Source organism: Anarrhichthys ocellatus, unplaced genomic scaffold (genome assembly GCF_004355925.1).
Source record: "Anarrhichthys ocellatus isolate YVR2014 unplaced genomic scaffold, GSC_Weel_1.0 scaffold13, whole genome shotgun sequence".
In the NCBI taxonomy this organism is placed as follows: domain Eukaryota; kingdom Metazoa; phylum Chordata; class Actinopteri; order Perciformes; family Anarhichadidae; genus Anarrhichthys; species Anarrhichthys ocellatus.
This window is the reverse complement of record NW_022280043.1, coordinates 2,596,454-2,611,905: the sequence shown is the minus strand read 5'-3', so window position 1 is coordinate 2,611,905 and position 15,452 is coordinate 2,596,454. Positions and strand designations below refer to the sequence as shown.

At 42.8% G+C, this 15,452-nt stretch overlaps 2 protein-coding genes across 5 annotated transcripts in view; both read right to left on the bottom strand.

Annotated features, from left to right (window-relative positions):
- Positions 1–3,634, bottom strand: part of nradd (neurotrophin receptor associated death domain) — an 8,266-nt gene extending 4,632 nt beyond the window's left edge. The window contains exon 1 of the mRNA XM_031853127.1: positions 3,241–3,634. Coding sequence (XP_031708987.1) covers positions 3,241–3,279 — 39 coding nt within the window. The 5' untranslated portion in view covers positions 3,280–3,634. The remainder of the gene's footprint in view (positions 1–3,240) is intronic.
- Positions 3,635–6,631: 2,997 nt separating this feature from the next.
- The window catches only part of nbeal2 (neurobeachin-like 2), a 32,278-nt gene continuing 23,457 nt past the window's right edge, over positions 6,632–15,452 (bottom strand). For all 4 annotated transcript variants that reach the window (XM_031853129.1, XM_031853130.1, XM_031853132.1 and 1 more), the window contains 21 exons: positions 15,256–15,370; positions 14,948–15,105; positions 14,721–14,854; positions 14,527–14,634; positions 14,341–14,436; positions 14,080–14,204; positions 13,796–13,936; positions 13,583–13,713; positions 13,372–13,481; positions 13,167–13,284; positions 12,912–13,009; positions 12,701–12,814; positions 12,534–12,620; positions 12,305–12,414; positions 11,636–11,808; positions 11,438–11,532; positions 11,212–11,328; positions 10,286–10,447; positions 10,039–10,187; positions 9,806–9,941; positions 6,632–9,593 (listed from right to left, as the gene is read on the bottom strand). In XM_031853129.1, coding sequence (XP_031708989.1) covers positions 9,486–9,593; positions 9,806–9,941; positions 10,039–10,187; positions 10,286–10,447; positions 11,212–11,328; positions 11,438–11,532; positions 11,636–11,808; positions 12,305–12,414; positions 12,534–12,620; positions 12,701–12,814; positions 12,912–13,009; positions 13,167–13,284; positions 13,372–13,481; positions 13,583–13,713; positions 13,796–13,936; positions 14,080–14,204; positions 14,341–14,436; positions 14,527–14,634; positions 14,721–14,854; positions 14,948–15,105; positions 15,256–15,370 — 2,585 coding nt within the window. In that variant the 3' untranslated portion in view covers positions 6,632–9,485. The remainder of the gene's footprint in view (positions 9,594–9,805; positions 9,942–10,038; positions 10,188–10,285; positions 10,448–11,211; positions 11,329–11,437; positions 11,533–11,635; positions 11,809–12,304; positions 12,415–12,533; positions 12,621–12,700; positions 12,815–12,911; positions 13,010–13,166; positions 13,285–13,371; positions 13,482–13,582; positions 13,714–13,795; positions 13,937–14,079; positions 14,205–14,340; positions 14,437–14,526; positions 14,635–14,720; positions 14,855–14,947; positions 15,106–15,255; positions 15,371–15,452) is intronic.

The window sequence follows — 15,452 nt, the reverse complement described above, 5'->3', positions numbered from 1 at the left end:
GGTAATATAATGGAGACGGTTCCAGCCCCAGGCAAGGGTGTCAGTTAACCAAGGCTGCCCAGCATGCAAGTGTCTGTATGGGTGAGAGGGGTCCTTTGAAGTTGTAGGTGTGTCTATACGGAGGTCAGTATTTCGCTAACTCACTCTGCACAGCGGCATCTAAAACATGCACACATTTAAGGGAGATTGCCCTACTCGGCCTGAGGGCTAACAAGAGCAAACAGATGTCTAACAACTAACCTCCTGCAAAGGGGAAAAGTAACAGCTAAACAACCCACTGATGTCTCTCTTTGTCTCTGAAGTCTGCCAACAAACACAGGCAACGTGTGTGAACCTGTTGAGCCTCCAACAAAAAGCCCACCAGAAACACACACACACACACACACACACACACACACACACACACACACACACCATGCCCCTGGTATGGAAAACACTGAAATGTTCCATGCTGATACTACAGGAGAAACAGCTTTGAAACGGCGCTCGATCGCCTCGTTCTAAAAACAACAGCCAGATTTACTGCAGCACTTAGAGGAGCCTGATGATATCTAAGCAGCAGCCACAGAACCAGATCAGAGGTATTAGGGTGTCAGGGTGGTAGGATCCAGCAGGCAGGAACCAGCAGGGTGTTTGGACTCAGTAGACTGTGACCGAGTCTGGACTTGTAGCACGAAAGCTCCCCGGTAACTGGTTGGTCCACTCTGTGTGAAAGATGGAGCTGCCCTGCTAACACTAGCTAACCTTTTAGCCCTCAATCTATGCTTTGGTAAATATTTGGTGACAGTGGCTCTGTTTTATTTTTACCTCCAGCTTGGATTTCTGTCATCTCACAGGGCCTGGTGTGAGTCAGGGTAGCTCTGTAAGCCTGCCTGGAGGGCAGGAACTGCCAAATGCTTGGCACTCCATCCACTGGTGCACGGTGTGCAATAAAATATTTAGTCCGTGCCCCACTAGAGACGAGTGGGAACAGTGATCTACTCAGTAGAGGTATGACTAAGTCATTATCTACTATATACAGTATACAAAATAGTACTTTGGGTACCACTTAATGTTTGTTGGTATGAGAAAATATGTCAGTGTGCAATTCATATCTAAAACACTTAATACTGTAATGAATTGATAAAGTTCAGACTGTCTGATTTTAAACTAAATTATCATTAGACATAATTACCAATAAATCTTCCTCATCACAAAAATGTGTTATGCTTCCTTACTTTTATGCTTTTCTTTTAGTTTTTGTAGCACCAGAAGACAAAATCAAACTTTAGTGGTACATAAATCAACAATATCCTACTTTGCTGTTGTATCCAATTCTCAAGCAAAGACGTATTTACCTAAGAGTATTCAGTCTTCAGAGAGTCTGAAGGGGAGGGGGCTGCAGTTGCTTTTTCCATTGAGGTAAGAAGCTGCAATCTGAAGGGATTCCCCAGTGAGAACAGACGGACCACCGAGCAGCACTGCTCAGCATGCTTTCAATGGGGCTCTCAACTCCACGGCTGCTGGAGTCACTCAGTCATCGCGGATCACACACACACACACACCCACACACACACACACACTTCATTTCAGTCTGTAACATTTTCTGTGCCCTTTTGAAGTGAGACCACTTTGGAAGCGTATAGGCTGAAGTTTGCACAGTTAATCGAATCTGCGTGAAAATAAACACACAAAGGGATGCTCTCTCTCCCTGAGAAGACAGCGACCCTCATGAGCCTTCTTGATCTGGCTGTGACGGCAACAGATAGAGGTCTTTCAGCAGAGACAGCCTGAGCGGAGGGAAAGTTGTCAAAGCTGCACCCCATCTGCACTGATTACTGTCATTAGTATACAGGGAGCATAAGGGACAAATTAAAGGACATGGGTGTCTTTCTTTTTTTCAGACAGAAAGCTCACCCGAAACTATGATCCTGAATCAAACAAGACAGCACACAGTGATATGTTAACCTTTAATCTACTGATTTTCAACAACACACCACAGAGTTAAGAGGCAGTTTAAATTCCTAAATGATCCTGAAGTCTGGCCCCCACAGAGATCTGCCTAACTAGTCTATGGAAATTCAAATGACTGTGGTAATAAACTAAACTACCCCCCCCCCACACACACACACACACACACACACCACAAACTGGGAGTAAATTGTGATAATTGCTTCGCTCTGGATATCCAAACTCTATACTGAAATCGAGGCCAGATTTTCGCCAGGAATTGTCGTAAGCAACAAACATGGCAACATGTAAAGTAAAGTACAGGCAATATGAGCCGAGTAGACATTCATGAAGACTGTGCTCACATATTGTATCGACTTCTTCACTAAATCATCCAGTGAGTAATAAGAGAATAATTTTGCCAGCATAAATACTTTTCAGTGGGCTACAGAAACAAACTTGAAGTCACTGTGTTAGTTTGAGAAACAGCATCTTAGATTTCAAAAGGACACCTTTTTGGATTTCACACCCTTATAATGAGAGAGAGATACACATCTTTTTAAGAGCTAAGTACTTTGATCGAACAAAAGTGTTTGACTCCGAGGAGCGTGCCCAGACAGAACTACAAGCCCCATGGGATTTTTGAGGTAGATGAGTGTCAAATTATTGTCTGCAACTGTAGAGGCAGGAGCCTTCTTCTCACACGGATCCCGGCTTAATAATATGCTATCAAACGCCGCTGAAACTATAATTTGTTGATAAAATACCTCATTTATCACTGTGTAGGTGCATAATCGTGGTTAATCGTGTGCTACAGTGTTTTGTTCTCTCTGCTATTCTAAATGGTTTGGCTCATTCTCGTCTATTGAGTCTGCACAGACTTCCAGGATGTTTTGTGAAAGTCTGCATCAGCCAGATGTGCAGTGGGTAGGCCACAGTCCAAGGCAAGCAGCATTAAAGCAAAAATAAGCCTTCACTCTTGTTTAGTCATGAGAGACTTTAAAAGAAAGATAGGATGAGATGTAATCTGATTTGTGCTCTCACTCTTTCCACTGGTATTTGCCAACTATAGAATGGCAACAAACTTAGTCGCCAACAGGGGCCGTGTGACACAGCCTTAGTGAAATAGGGCGCTGTGGTGTAAAACATTTCCTTTGGGAACAATGGTGCAAGACTGAACTCGGTGATGAAGCTTATGGCTGCTAGTGTGACGCTATGATGATGAGTGAGAAATAAGACTCGACAGATTATGAAGGCTGTGGAGTAGTAGAGGTATGTGTGTTCGTAAAGCAGTAATTAACAATTGCTTACTTTTAAGAGCACAAGCGCGCAGATGACAAACGGTCTCATGTCGGCAGTCTCCAAAATCCTCCTCGATCTAAAGCGAACAGTTTGGTTCGTCTCTTTCAGTCTGCAACCTTCAGCAATCGCAGAAAAAGTGTCATCGAAACGTCCACTTCTTTAAATCTGAAATGCGTTGGTTCCGCAGACGGGAAAAGTTTGCTCATAGTCCAGTGATCAGATGTTTTTACGCACGAGAAAGCGGCTTCAAAACGCAGGCGGTGTAATCCGTAGATTCTCCCAGTTGCTTCTTTCAACGCATTCCCTGTTGATACCGTGTAATTTAACACAAAGTTTCCTCTGTTTCAGCAGGCAGGATGCACGGTCTGCCACCTCTCCCGCAGCTTTGAAACAGATGAGACAGGAAAAAAAGCTCCTGGAAGCTCTCCTGTGCCTTTTCTCCTCCCATCTCCTCATCTTTCAACGTGGCTTCGTGATTGGCTGCATCCCTGCGACGCGCTGCTGGTTTACAGCAATGTAATGTAAGAACTGCGATCAAGTGTTACATTATTACTGCAAGTGTGTGTGATTATGTAGTCATACGACTGTTATACACTCATAGCTGCTAGTGGAATCAACAAATATATGAACATATTACCAAGCAGGAAGATAATACATTCAACACTGAATGAATAAACGGGACATAATGAAATAAAAACAAATACAAGAATAAATACAGACAAAATATCAGTGGTGGAATGTAAGTACATTTACTTAAGTAGTCTACGGTACACGAGTACAAGATACTAGTCTTGGTACTTTACTTGAGTATTACTATTTGATGCCACTTGTATTCTTATTATACATTAATTGGCTGAGTGGTGCTCGGACAACAACCTGGTCCTGAACACCGCCAAGACCAAAGAAGTCATAGTGGACTTCAGGAGATCCAGGAAGACCACACCCTCTCCACTCTACATAAGTGGGGAGGAGGTGGAGAGGGTGGACAGTATCAAATTCCTGGGGCTCCACATTACTAAAGACCTCACTTGGTCCCTGAACACATCACACCTGGTGAAGAAAGCCCAGCACAGGTTCTTCTTTCTGAGGAAGCCAAAACAAGCTGGCCTGCCCCCTGGACTTTTACAGAAGTGTGATCGAAAGCATCCTGTGTCAGTGCTTTACTGTGTGGTATGCCAGCTGCACAGCAGAGAACAGGAGGGACCTGGCCCGTGTGGTTAGGACAGCACAGAGGATTGTGGGAGTCACCCTGCCTGACCTGGACACTGCGTATGCTGGCCGTCTCCAGAAGAAGGCCAGAAACATCCGCACAGACATCACACACCCGGGTCACTCTGTTTATTCCATTACCATCAGGAAGGAGATACAGGACCATCACAACCCGGACCAACAGGCTGAGGAACAGCTTCTTCCCCAGAGCGGTTTCCTCCATCACCCCCCTACCCCCACCCACCACCCCACCCAGCTCACACCGGACAGTGCTGAAACAAATATAGTCAATAACACGACACTGTAACTAAGCACATTTTTCACTTTGAAGCCATTGATGCCTGTGCTTTATCTTGTTTTATCTTGTATATATTTATTTAATGTCTTGTTTTTAAATCGTCTTGTCTTAATGTTTTCATACACTTTTTAACTGTTGCTGCTGTACTGATGAGTCGCCAACTCAATTTCGTTGTATGTTCGTACAATGACAATAAACATCCTTATCCTTATCCTAATTTGTATAGTTACTTTACATACAAAACGTTATTATACAAGTATATTGCATTGTAATATATTAAACTATCTAACCATGTATAAAATAGTTCAAATACTACTTAAACATAAATGCATCAGTAACACTAACATTGACCATTTTACTGTTACTTTTGATGTATGTTGCTCATTAATGTACCTTAACTTAAATAACATTTTTTAATGCTGGATTTTTAGTTGTAATTTTTTTTACTGTCATACTTTTATTTAAGGATTTGAAAACTCTCTCCACCACGGCAAAATATATAAACGAACCAGATGATGTATTTTAAAAGTGCTATTTTATACTGCTTCCTTTCACAATAACAATTGTATTTTGTCTCAATCTGATTATTTGTTTTGTTGTGTCTCATTTATTTATTTATGTAATATTTAACACTTTGGGTCATAGTAATATGGCATCATGGTTGCTGGCAGTGTTTACTCAAGTATTGCACTTAAGTAAAATATTTAGGTACTTATACTTTACTTTACATGTTATGCTACTTCTCTCCACTACATTTAGGAGGCAATGTTGTTCTTTTCACTCCACTACATTTATCTGACAGGTTACTTTGCAGATTCAGAATATTAATTCAAAATATAATAAATGAATGGCTTGTATGTGTAACAAAGTATTTATACACTGTGATATTACTCTACTTGAGTAAAAGGTCTGAGTACTTCTTCCACCACAGGTTGCTGGGACCTCTCCTGTTAGAGGATCCACAAGTTCAGATATATAATAAAGAATTGGAATGATTTTATAATATATGTGTTCATATAAACAAAAACCTCATTAAATTGAGCTCTGTAAAATGACACCATTTTACAATCCTACAGGGATACTTACATAGAGCTGTGATCAGTTGTTATCAGAAACAAAAGAGAGCATGTGAATCAAACAAGATGCTCTGAAGAAGAAGCATATGTTTGATCTCAGCAATTCAAAAGATTAGAAAACCAACGCAGGGTAAATTACACACCTTGTAAATTCTAGTGAATGCATCGCAGGGGGGGCTGGAGACTTCAGAGGAAAACAAATGGAGAGATCTCTCAGACACAATACTACTTGCACTTCAAAGCCGACTGAGGGATGAGAGGAGACAGACAGGATGTTCCTGTTCTGATTAAACGCCAAGCCTTAATTCAGTCACATGGAATTGTCTTTTCTCTCGTTCATACACACAGACGGGCAAAAAACTCCTACTTACTTAATATAGATTGTCAGTTTATACTCCCTTAATAGTAAGTATGCATGGCTTAAGTGCCATCCTGACACTTGCCAAGTGTCGTTAGACGTCTTACTTTGCTAAAACAAGTGAGAGAAAAACTGTTACTGTTTTAATTTGTTATATTTATTTGATCATTTATTAGATGTTTTCACCAATGAACTGTAAAAATGTCCATCTTGCCAAGTAGTTTTAGTCTATTATGGGTTTTGAAATGTTATATTTTGACATGTTTCCAATACAAATCAACTTGCTTCAAGATTTTATTTTTAATCAGGTGTATATATTTTTTATTCTAGTGCAGCAATCTGCCTTCTTCTGTTTCTAAATATTGGTAGATTTCTTTTAATGGCAACATGTTGTATTACTCTTATGACACTGGTTAACTTTTCACTTGTTTTAAGAGAAAAAGCAATCGGACAAGTAAACAGTTCCCCTCCCTTCTTTATTCGTTGCTTGGCTACGTCATCTCGCTGTGGGGCCGCAGACTCTTTATCTGAGGCCCGAGTTCCTCTGTGGTCATACATGCATGGCAACGATAAGGCAGCTACAAAAAACAACAACATGATTGTGCTGTTCACAGGCAGAGGAGGAATCAACCAGAGGGGGAGAGGACGAGAGGGGGGAGGGTTGAGGTCGTTGACGGAGGCCTGTTTGAGGGTTGCTGCGGTTCTTGGCAGGAACAACTTGAGCATCACCAAAATTGCAGCATTTCACGACATCCATCCCCTCAGTCTGCAGAGGTCAGAGAGAGATACTGCCAATAAGCAAGAGCAAGGTGTCAACCCCTCCCACCATTGTCAATGGAGCCACATCAGAGTGACTGCATCCCTCTTCACCCTCCCACTCCACTTCCCTTATTCACTATTCTGTGATTTGTATTTGACTGGGGGTCTTCAGGTTGGTTTTATCACCCGCCTCACCCCTCCCCACCCCTCTGAATTGTATCCCCGGAGGTGTTTATGGGGAGGCCGACAGGATGTTCGGCCCACCAGGAGATCAAAGTCTCCTCTTCAAGTAAATGTGCTGTTGCTCACCGTGACCTTTTCAACTGTAATAGAGTTAACGTCACAGACGCATGCGAGACTGGGATTACAGCAGAGGAGCTGGATGATCTACGTTGCAGCAGCGGATCAGTTTCCTTCCCGTTGTGGTTCACAAACAAGAATCATGGCTCATTTTTCAGTAATGGGCGACCATACTCAGGATATGGGCAGTGGTTCATAGAAAAGAGGATTCCTGAATTTAAGTGAGCAGGGACAATTATTGGCCATATTAGGATCATTTCAAGAAGGAGCATTAGCACAAACAATCACGATTCCCACTGTCGTGTTAAAGGCACAGACTGCTTGATTTTTAAAAAGCAAAGTGTATTTTCAATATCTTTAGAGAACACAAAAGCTAAATTATAATCCAAATTCAAGGCAGTGCTGACCTTCAGCAGCCTTTTTGTAGGATCACTTTGAATCTAAATCAGGACATTTGAACAAAAAATATTACTAAAAACATCATAACTTCAACTTATTGTTTTGATAGACTGTGATTGTATTTTAGACCCAATGCTTAATTTATTAAAATAAAGACTGTTACTGCATAATTAAGTGATATATTACATTAACAACTAGTGTAAACTGGAGCAGCATTATGAATCGATATCATTATGCACAATAGCAAATTATCAAATGCGTGTTTGAGCTGCTTATTCAAACAAACCTTTAGATTCACAGACAGCATCTCATCTTATAGTTGTACGATTGGAATAAAATGTGATTTTAGACAGCCTCAATGTCCTGACTTCGTGTATTTCCAGAGTGAAAAGCAGATGAATTGATAAGTAAACATTTCAAATAGTCTCCTCTTGCTTACACTTAAGGTATTTTGAGAATCACTTACAAAGACTAGGTCATTTGTATGTGCGCGCCATGTTATGGGAAATGTATTCTCCCAAATAGTTCCCTTTGTCTCTGTCCCGTCATGACACTGCATAACAACCAATTTGTTCCAACCGCAGCAAAAGAAGCTGGCAGGAAGTGAATTCCTCTGCAACTCACTCACAGACTTACGCTCACATGGTTCAAGAGTCATCATTGTCTTCAGATGTTCCAGCGCTTCATAAAACAGTACAATACCAGTACAGGCAAGTATGTGCTTCCAACCAACAGTTTGTGTGTTCATTAACAACATCTTATCCACATCCGAGTCATATAGAGTAGTACGGTGTGTTTAAATCAAATCAGCAGGGGTACAGTCTGATACAGTGATCTCACATAGAAATAGATGATCGGAATTCAGTGTTTAAAAATGGCTCAAGACACAAGCTAAAAAAAAGGCACTTTCAGATGAATTAAACAGGGATATAGTCGTGTGATGAACAGAATAATAACAAAACTCTTACAAACGCATTATGTAAAGGTCTTCACTCCGTTGTGTTTAAGAAAACAGAAGGCACTCCTCATGAGTTTCATTGCATTCAAACTCCACAGTTATGATAAAAAAAAGTGAATATGTTTCACATACTTGACCATTAAAGCCGTTATTGCTTTAATTGTAACAGTTTTGCATTGCGCAGAGCCTGAAGGAATGCAGGATTACACACTGTGGTATTGCGGTGCACTTCTGCTGCTAGGATCAGCAAATCTTTACCACGACCGCTGAAGATCACAACACAGCATTGGTTCAATTCAGTGACCAGTTACCCCCCTGTATCTTTCTTTTACAAAGTCAACCCCCATGTGGTATATAACAGTATTGCAATGTGGAAATCTCAAGCAACACCTACATCAGTTTCAAGTTTCCAGGAGTTTTGTAAAAAAGGTGCCATTGCCAAGACAATGGGTTTGGGACAACAAACAGGACAGAGATCACAGCTGTTCCTCTGACAAGAAAGAATCCAAAGAACACGGAGCCTGGAGAGTTCACAGCGTTGCTTCTCTCAGTGTCTGATGCTGCATGTGCATCAGCATGAGTCACATCCCTGAAATGTGACTCACTGTTCACAGCCTCGAACACTGAGCTCTTCTCCGTCCACAAAAACAAGGCCACTCTTTGGAATGATGCTGATTAAAAACAGTACACAACAGTAAATGAAATACACAATCAAATATAAAACCGTTTAAGAATAAAAAAAAAAGTGCACAGTGTATAGGTGTTCTCTCAGAGAAATCAGTGGCTGAGGAGGATAGTTTCCCAGCTTGTGAAGGGAACGAAGGCCTTGTTGAGTCTGCCGAGCGTCTTGGTTGTGCAGGTATCTGCAGCCTGCAAAGTCCTCCACCATTGCTCATCTCACTGACCAGCATTCCCAGTGGGATTATACTCCGTTTCACCCGCCGACACCAGAGAGATGCGGCGTGTTGAGCCCCAAATGCGACGGGTGAGTTGTCCCGAGCGAACCTGAGAACAGGAGCGGGAAGCATGTTAATCTTCACTTGAGGGCTAAAACGGAGATGTTAGACTAAAGACGCTCAATTATCATTTGAAAAACCTGGTTTTCAACAAGCACTTAGCATATGATTAGCCCCCGCCTCCCCTTCTCCTCACACACTCACACATACACAGCCACCCAATTGCCGCATCTCACAATCACTCGAAGTCTTGCTTCTCACCTCCTCTGGCTTCCCTGCCCCCACCACAATCAACTTCCCGTCCTCTAGTCCCACTAGGATGTGGCTGCACTCTTTGGTGACGGACACACTCCTCACAGGAACTTTCAAGGCCAGGGGCGCTACCGGAGCGTCCAGACTGTCAATCAGAGAAGAGTAAGAATGAGGAGCTAAACTTTAGACTTAAAGTTGCTGTACATGCTGCACTTATGCAGCTATGTTCTCAATGTCTTTACCTGCATAACTCTCGTATGTGGAGACTGCCCCCCATGGTCCCAATGATGATGTGTTCAGACACCAGGTGGAGAGCGGTCACCTCCTCCTCCATGGTGAGGGAGGACAGCAGACAGCAGTTTACTGAGTAAACATGAATGGAGTACTTGCCCTGTAGAATAAAGCAGTATTTTGTTAAATGGCGTAAGCAGGTTGAGAAACTTGTTTGCGTGTGTGTTGGTCCATACACTGTCGTACGCATTAAAGTACCTTTCTATGAGAGCGTTCCTCCAGCGAGGTTTGTACCACAATGTGGCCCTCCATGCCCACCTGGAGCTCGGAGATTATGGCAGGTACACAGCTATCACCAGGAGGCCGCAGCGTTCGCAGGAACTGGCCTCGTCGAACAGTGTGCACTATCACAGTCCCATCCTGGCACACAGTGAACAGCAAGGGAGGGTCAGTGAAGGTGCCATGTAAACCGTTCTCTACTTTTTGTGCACGTTTCTTTTTAGTTTCCCAATGCAAACCAAAGCCACATGGACCACAAGTTGCTAGTTTATTGGAGTCTTGGCAGCCCGTCAAAAGTCTTTAATAGATTAATGTAAAGCCCCTAAAACTACAGCTAGGCATAATGGACTCCTATGTTCCAAGACTCTTTTCTAATTTAACCAGTTAGGAACTCATGAAAAAAAAAAAAGCTCAAAATGAGAGTCAGCTGAGAGTTTGCCCTTGCTTAATTTGGTTACGTCATGCTTTTCAGGTTCGAACAACTGCTGGCTATAGGATATCAGCATCTGTCTCATCTGGGGTTGTATCTGGTAGAGATTACATTCTCACTTCTAATGAGCAACATCACAGTTTGCTTGGAGAACATCCAAGTAGCGTTTTCAACCATTTTGAGGTTATTTGCATCTATTTCACACCCGCACAACCCTGCAGACCTCAAGCCATTTGAGAGAGAACATTTTAAAAATACTTCTTATATAATAGTTTACTACAGAGCGGAAAAGGTTAGCAGAATTCAAGAATTATAAAATTATAGAATAATACGATATGTGCCTTTTATTGTTGTATTTATAACATAAACGTCCGATTCATGAATAATGAAAACAATCATCAATTATTACTTTTTGTGCAAATTCAGCGTATTTGTATCAAGCTTATAACTGTTCATAGCATGCGAGTTTGCTGACCTTTGACCCTGAGACAGCCATGTCCAGTTCAGTGCTGATGGCCACACAGGTGACCTCCTGGTCATGTCCACAGAGGATCTGCACTGGCCGAGGAGACAGACCGCTGGAGAAGCCGCCCTGAAAGACAAAAAAATAAAAATAAAAAACAGAATCCATATGTGAAGCCACAGCTTTGAGCGCAGCCTCTAATCACGCACACGTGTGCAAGCGATTTGAAGATGTGTACCTCCTGTAGAACCTGCCACACTATACAGGATGTGTCCCTTGAACCAGAGATGAGGTAGATGCCACAGAGATCCAGAGCCAAGCAAGTAACGACGTCTTTGTGGAACACATACAAATTTAAATAAATATGTGACATGGAAACAAAGAATATACAGTATATATATATACACAAGTCAAACATATGTAACTGAGAACTCACCAATGTGCCGGCAGATCCTGCCCACCAGCTTGCCCTTCCCCAGCTGGGTGACACGGAGACTGCAGTCCCAGTGTCCTCCACTGAACAGCAGGCGGCCGTCGTTGGACACCACCAGCACCTGAGCGCTGATCTCCACCCCGGGAGAGAACGGGCCGCTCAAGAACCGCTGCGTTCTGCACCACAAAGCGGGGTTGGAAAGATCAAAGTCAGAAACAATAAATGAGAGTGAGCTGTGGCCTAAATGTGGAGGAGATTTATAATCGGCACATTAAACTGTCATGACATCTGCAAATTACAACCATCCAGTGTTCAAATCCCTCTTATCCTGATTTATGTTGCCTTTATGGGATCCGCGTTCAAGGTCAGTTTAGAATAAGAGCCGAACTTAAATTAGTTAAAACAGTCTTTGAAGCATCACAGATAAAGAGGGATCGTGCTTCCATCCAGCTAGCTGTCAGGGATGTTTTATGGATCTTTTGATATGATGTGAGGTAAGCAAGTTATCCCTGACTCAGTTGAGTAAAAAATAATATCCATCAGAAAAGTGAAAGTACTGAGAAAGTTGTTACTGTTGTTTTAGAGACAGCTTATGACATTCCTAGGTAAAAAATATCATCAGTATATATCATAAACCAGAAAAACTTAAATATGTTTTCTGAGGACTCTCACTTGGGATTAGTCATGGTGGGGTCCTTAGTGAAGGTGAAGTAGTTGGCGATGTTTTTGTCGTAGGGCAGCCAGCTGTGTGTCCCTATCAACCCGTTTGAACTCACAGTCACCTGGAGAGAAAAAGTGCCATCAAACAAAACCTCAACTATTTAAATCCAATATTTTATAGTTGTAATGATTGTGTTGAGTTTTATATGCGGCCCTTGTAAAGTGTTTAACTGAACCGTACCAGCATATCTGAGCCCTGGATGATGAAGGAGCGATTCTGGCTCTTTGGTACCACTGCCTGGACCAGAGGAAGGCCATTGCTTACCACCTGAGACAAACACACAAGTTAACACATACATACAAGTCAACACAATACTAGTTATTTATTTAGAGGAATAATGAACCCACCTCCACAAATGGCCGGAGTTTGTCGAGCTGCTCGAAGATATTCGGAGGCATAGTGTCCAGGCGGGCCAGCCGCCTAGATGCGTTCTGAGCCGACATCCGAGGAGGATGAGGCTCCTGGTTCCGAGATAGGAAAGTGGTATAAAACTGCTACTTTTTAAACAGAACGTAACAGCATTTTGTCGATAATCAAGAATTGGTCTGGGAGTTGTACCTTAAGGAGCTGACACGGAGTCTGTCCAAAGTTGCTGATGATGCCTTCCAGGGCCTTGCGCTCGGTCTCATTGGCAATCGCATCCAAATCTACTGCACCTACAGGAGCGCCAAACAAGAGTGAGTCTCATATAAGAACACAAAGAAACACTGCTCATGTGTAAAGACGGAAGTGAAATATGAGACATCAGGAGCTGAAGACAAAAGAACAATCCATCCATCGGCTAGTTAGAAAGAGTATTCACTTCTGCCTTACCCTCATAAGTGCAGTAGTAGAAGACATTGAGGGCGTTCACTGCCTCATCGCCTCTCTGCTTGAAACCGAAGATCAGGTCAATCCACTCATGGAGGTGACTGGACACATGCTCGCACTCCTAGAGTTTAACATACAAGTTGTTGGAAAACAAGCGCACGATTGACAAGCAAAGTTTGAAGACTGTACAATGTATGTGCAGACTCACCAGGGCCTTCCTGTGTTGCTTGATGAAGTCTTCTCTTGATGACGCCCAGCAAGGCAGCAGAACATCCGCCACTGGGTCCTGAGATATCTGCAAATGTCCCAGGTCAAAGCCTAAACAAAAAACGCTGCATTAGGTTCTTTCACAAAAGAATATTTGGAAGTCGAAGCGGCTTTGAAGCTGTCGATTTGCCCAAAGATTCAGTCTTCCTCACCGTTTATGTTCTGCAGGAATTCTGGGTAGTAGAAGAACTCCGGGATGAGCTCTTTGACGTCAGCCGGACTCTCCATGCGAGCCTGCCAGGCTGCTGCCACTGAGTGGAACTGTCTGTCTGCGCAGTCAAACCTAAACAACGGCGACGAAACGTATCAACATGAGACCGCGGTATACATTTTATAAAATATAATGCACGAGCCAGCGTCCCCACCTGCCGCTCTGCAGCTGGATATGCAGAGTTGTGAACGGCTCCATGCGGATCATGTAGTGCATGACTCCTGCTGCATTAGAGTAGTGTGTGCCATAGTGGAACTTGTCAATGGTGCCTGTTGAGTCCTCAAAGCTCTCATATCTAGTGACAGACAGAAAGAATTGATTTAAGATACGGAGGGTTTAGCATTTTGACCTCATCTATGCAATGATGCAACCTCGGTTGGCTACAGATCTCCAACCCTTTTAGTACAACCAAAATCCCACTGTCATATAAGCGCTTACTTTTCTCTGACATTCTGTGCATGGCGGGGGTTGACCACACCTATGGGTTTGGACAAGTCTCTGAAAACTGACGGGTCCTCCAGATCCAGAATGGGCGAGGTATAGTCACACAGGATCCAGGGGAACTGAAGAGAAAATACAACAATTGCAACATGATGCCTTTGTTATTATTAATCCTTTTGTCATAAAATGATAAGTAAGTAAATATATATACATAAATATAAGCAGTGCACACTGTGAGGGGAGCTAGAGTGTACTCACCACAGGATACTGAGACAGGTCGTTGTAAGTGCGTCCAGAAATGGTGTTCAGTTGCATCAAGTACTCAAAATTGGAGATTTCTCTGAATACCCATTTCTGTTCAACACATCAACATCAGATTGGTCCAACACAATCAGCAACATTCAGATCATAACACTTCACAGAGGAACTGACTTTAGTAACTACCTGTGTAAGTCCAGATGCCTTTAGTAGCTCTTGGGGGGAGCGAGAGCCGAAGTAAAACAGGTTGGGGGGCCGCAGTCCCAGGATCCTGGAGTACACTTTGTTTCGTACCTGAGAGGGCACACATTAAGAATTTAAAAACATCTATTTGATTCTAATCACAGTGCGGAAGGAGTTCAATTTGATCTGAGCATCACCTTCTTCTTGAAGTTAATGAAGTAGTGAGACTGGTCGATGAAGAACAGCTCCAGGGCAGATCGTCGCAGGTTGTAGCGCCTCAAATGCACTTCTCTGAGCTGAGACAGAGGTCTCTTGAAATCAAACCCGATTCCTAATGACACAGGCATCATTCACTTCCGTAAGAACCTTTTGAAGAACAGTAAAAGAAGATGGGTGTGATGTTGACGAGCGCATATTTTCTTACCTTCCTCTGTCTCTTCTTTCTCACTGCTGCCATCATAGAAGTACAGATGGTGGGTGGTAACCTCCAGACGACCCGGAACAACCGCCACGATAGTGATGAGCTCACAGTCTTCTGACAGAACCAGTTTTTCTTTCTGGCTCTCGTCTTCTCCCTCCACCCTGACAGCACGGGAGAAAGGTTAAACCTTTGCATATTCAAGGGCTTTCAAAATGTCTTCAAGGCCTGTTTGGAGAAATTATTTTATGGCCCACAGACATGCTGTAAGCTGTTGACACCGGCATTAAAAGTTATGCAAATGAAAGTCTCACTTGTTATCCAAAAAGACGAGGTCTTCTTCTCCTAACTGATCATCCTCCATGTCGCTTACTTTTGCTTCCTTTGCAACAGCCAATAGGAGGGGTTCAGAGCGAGGGCTGTCAGCTCCTGAAGATCACAAAAAAAACATCTTCAGTGCATTTTGCTTAGATTAAAAAAAGAGCGGAGACAATATGTTTCTAACCAGTGA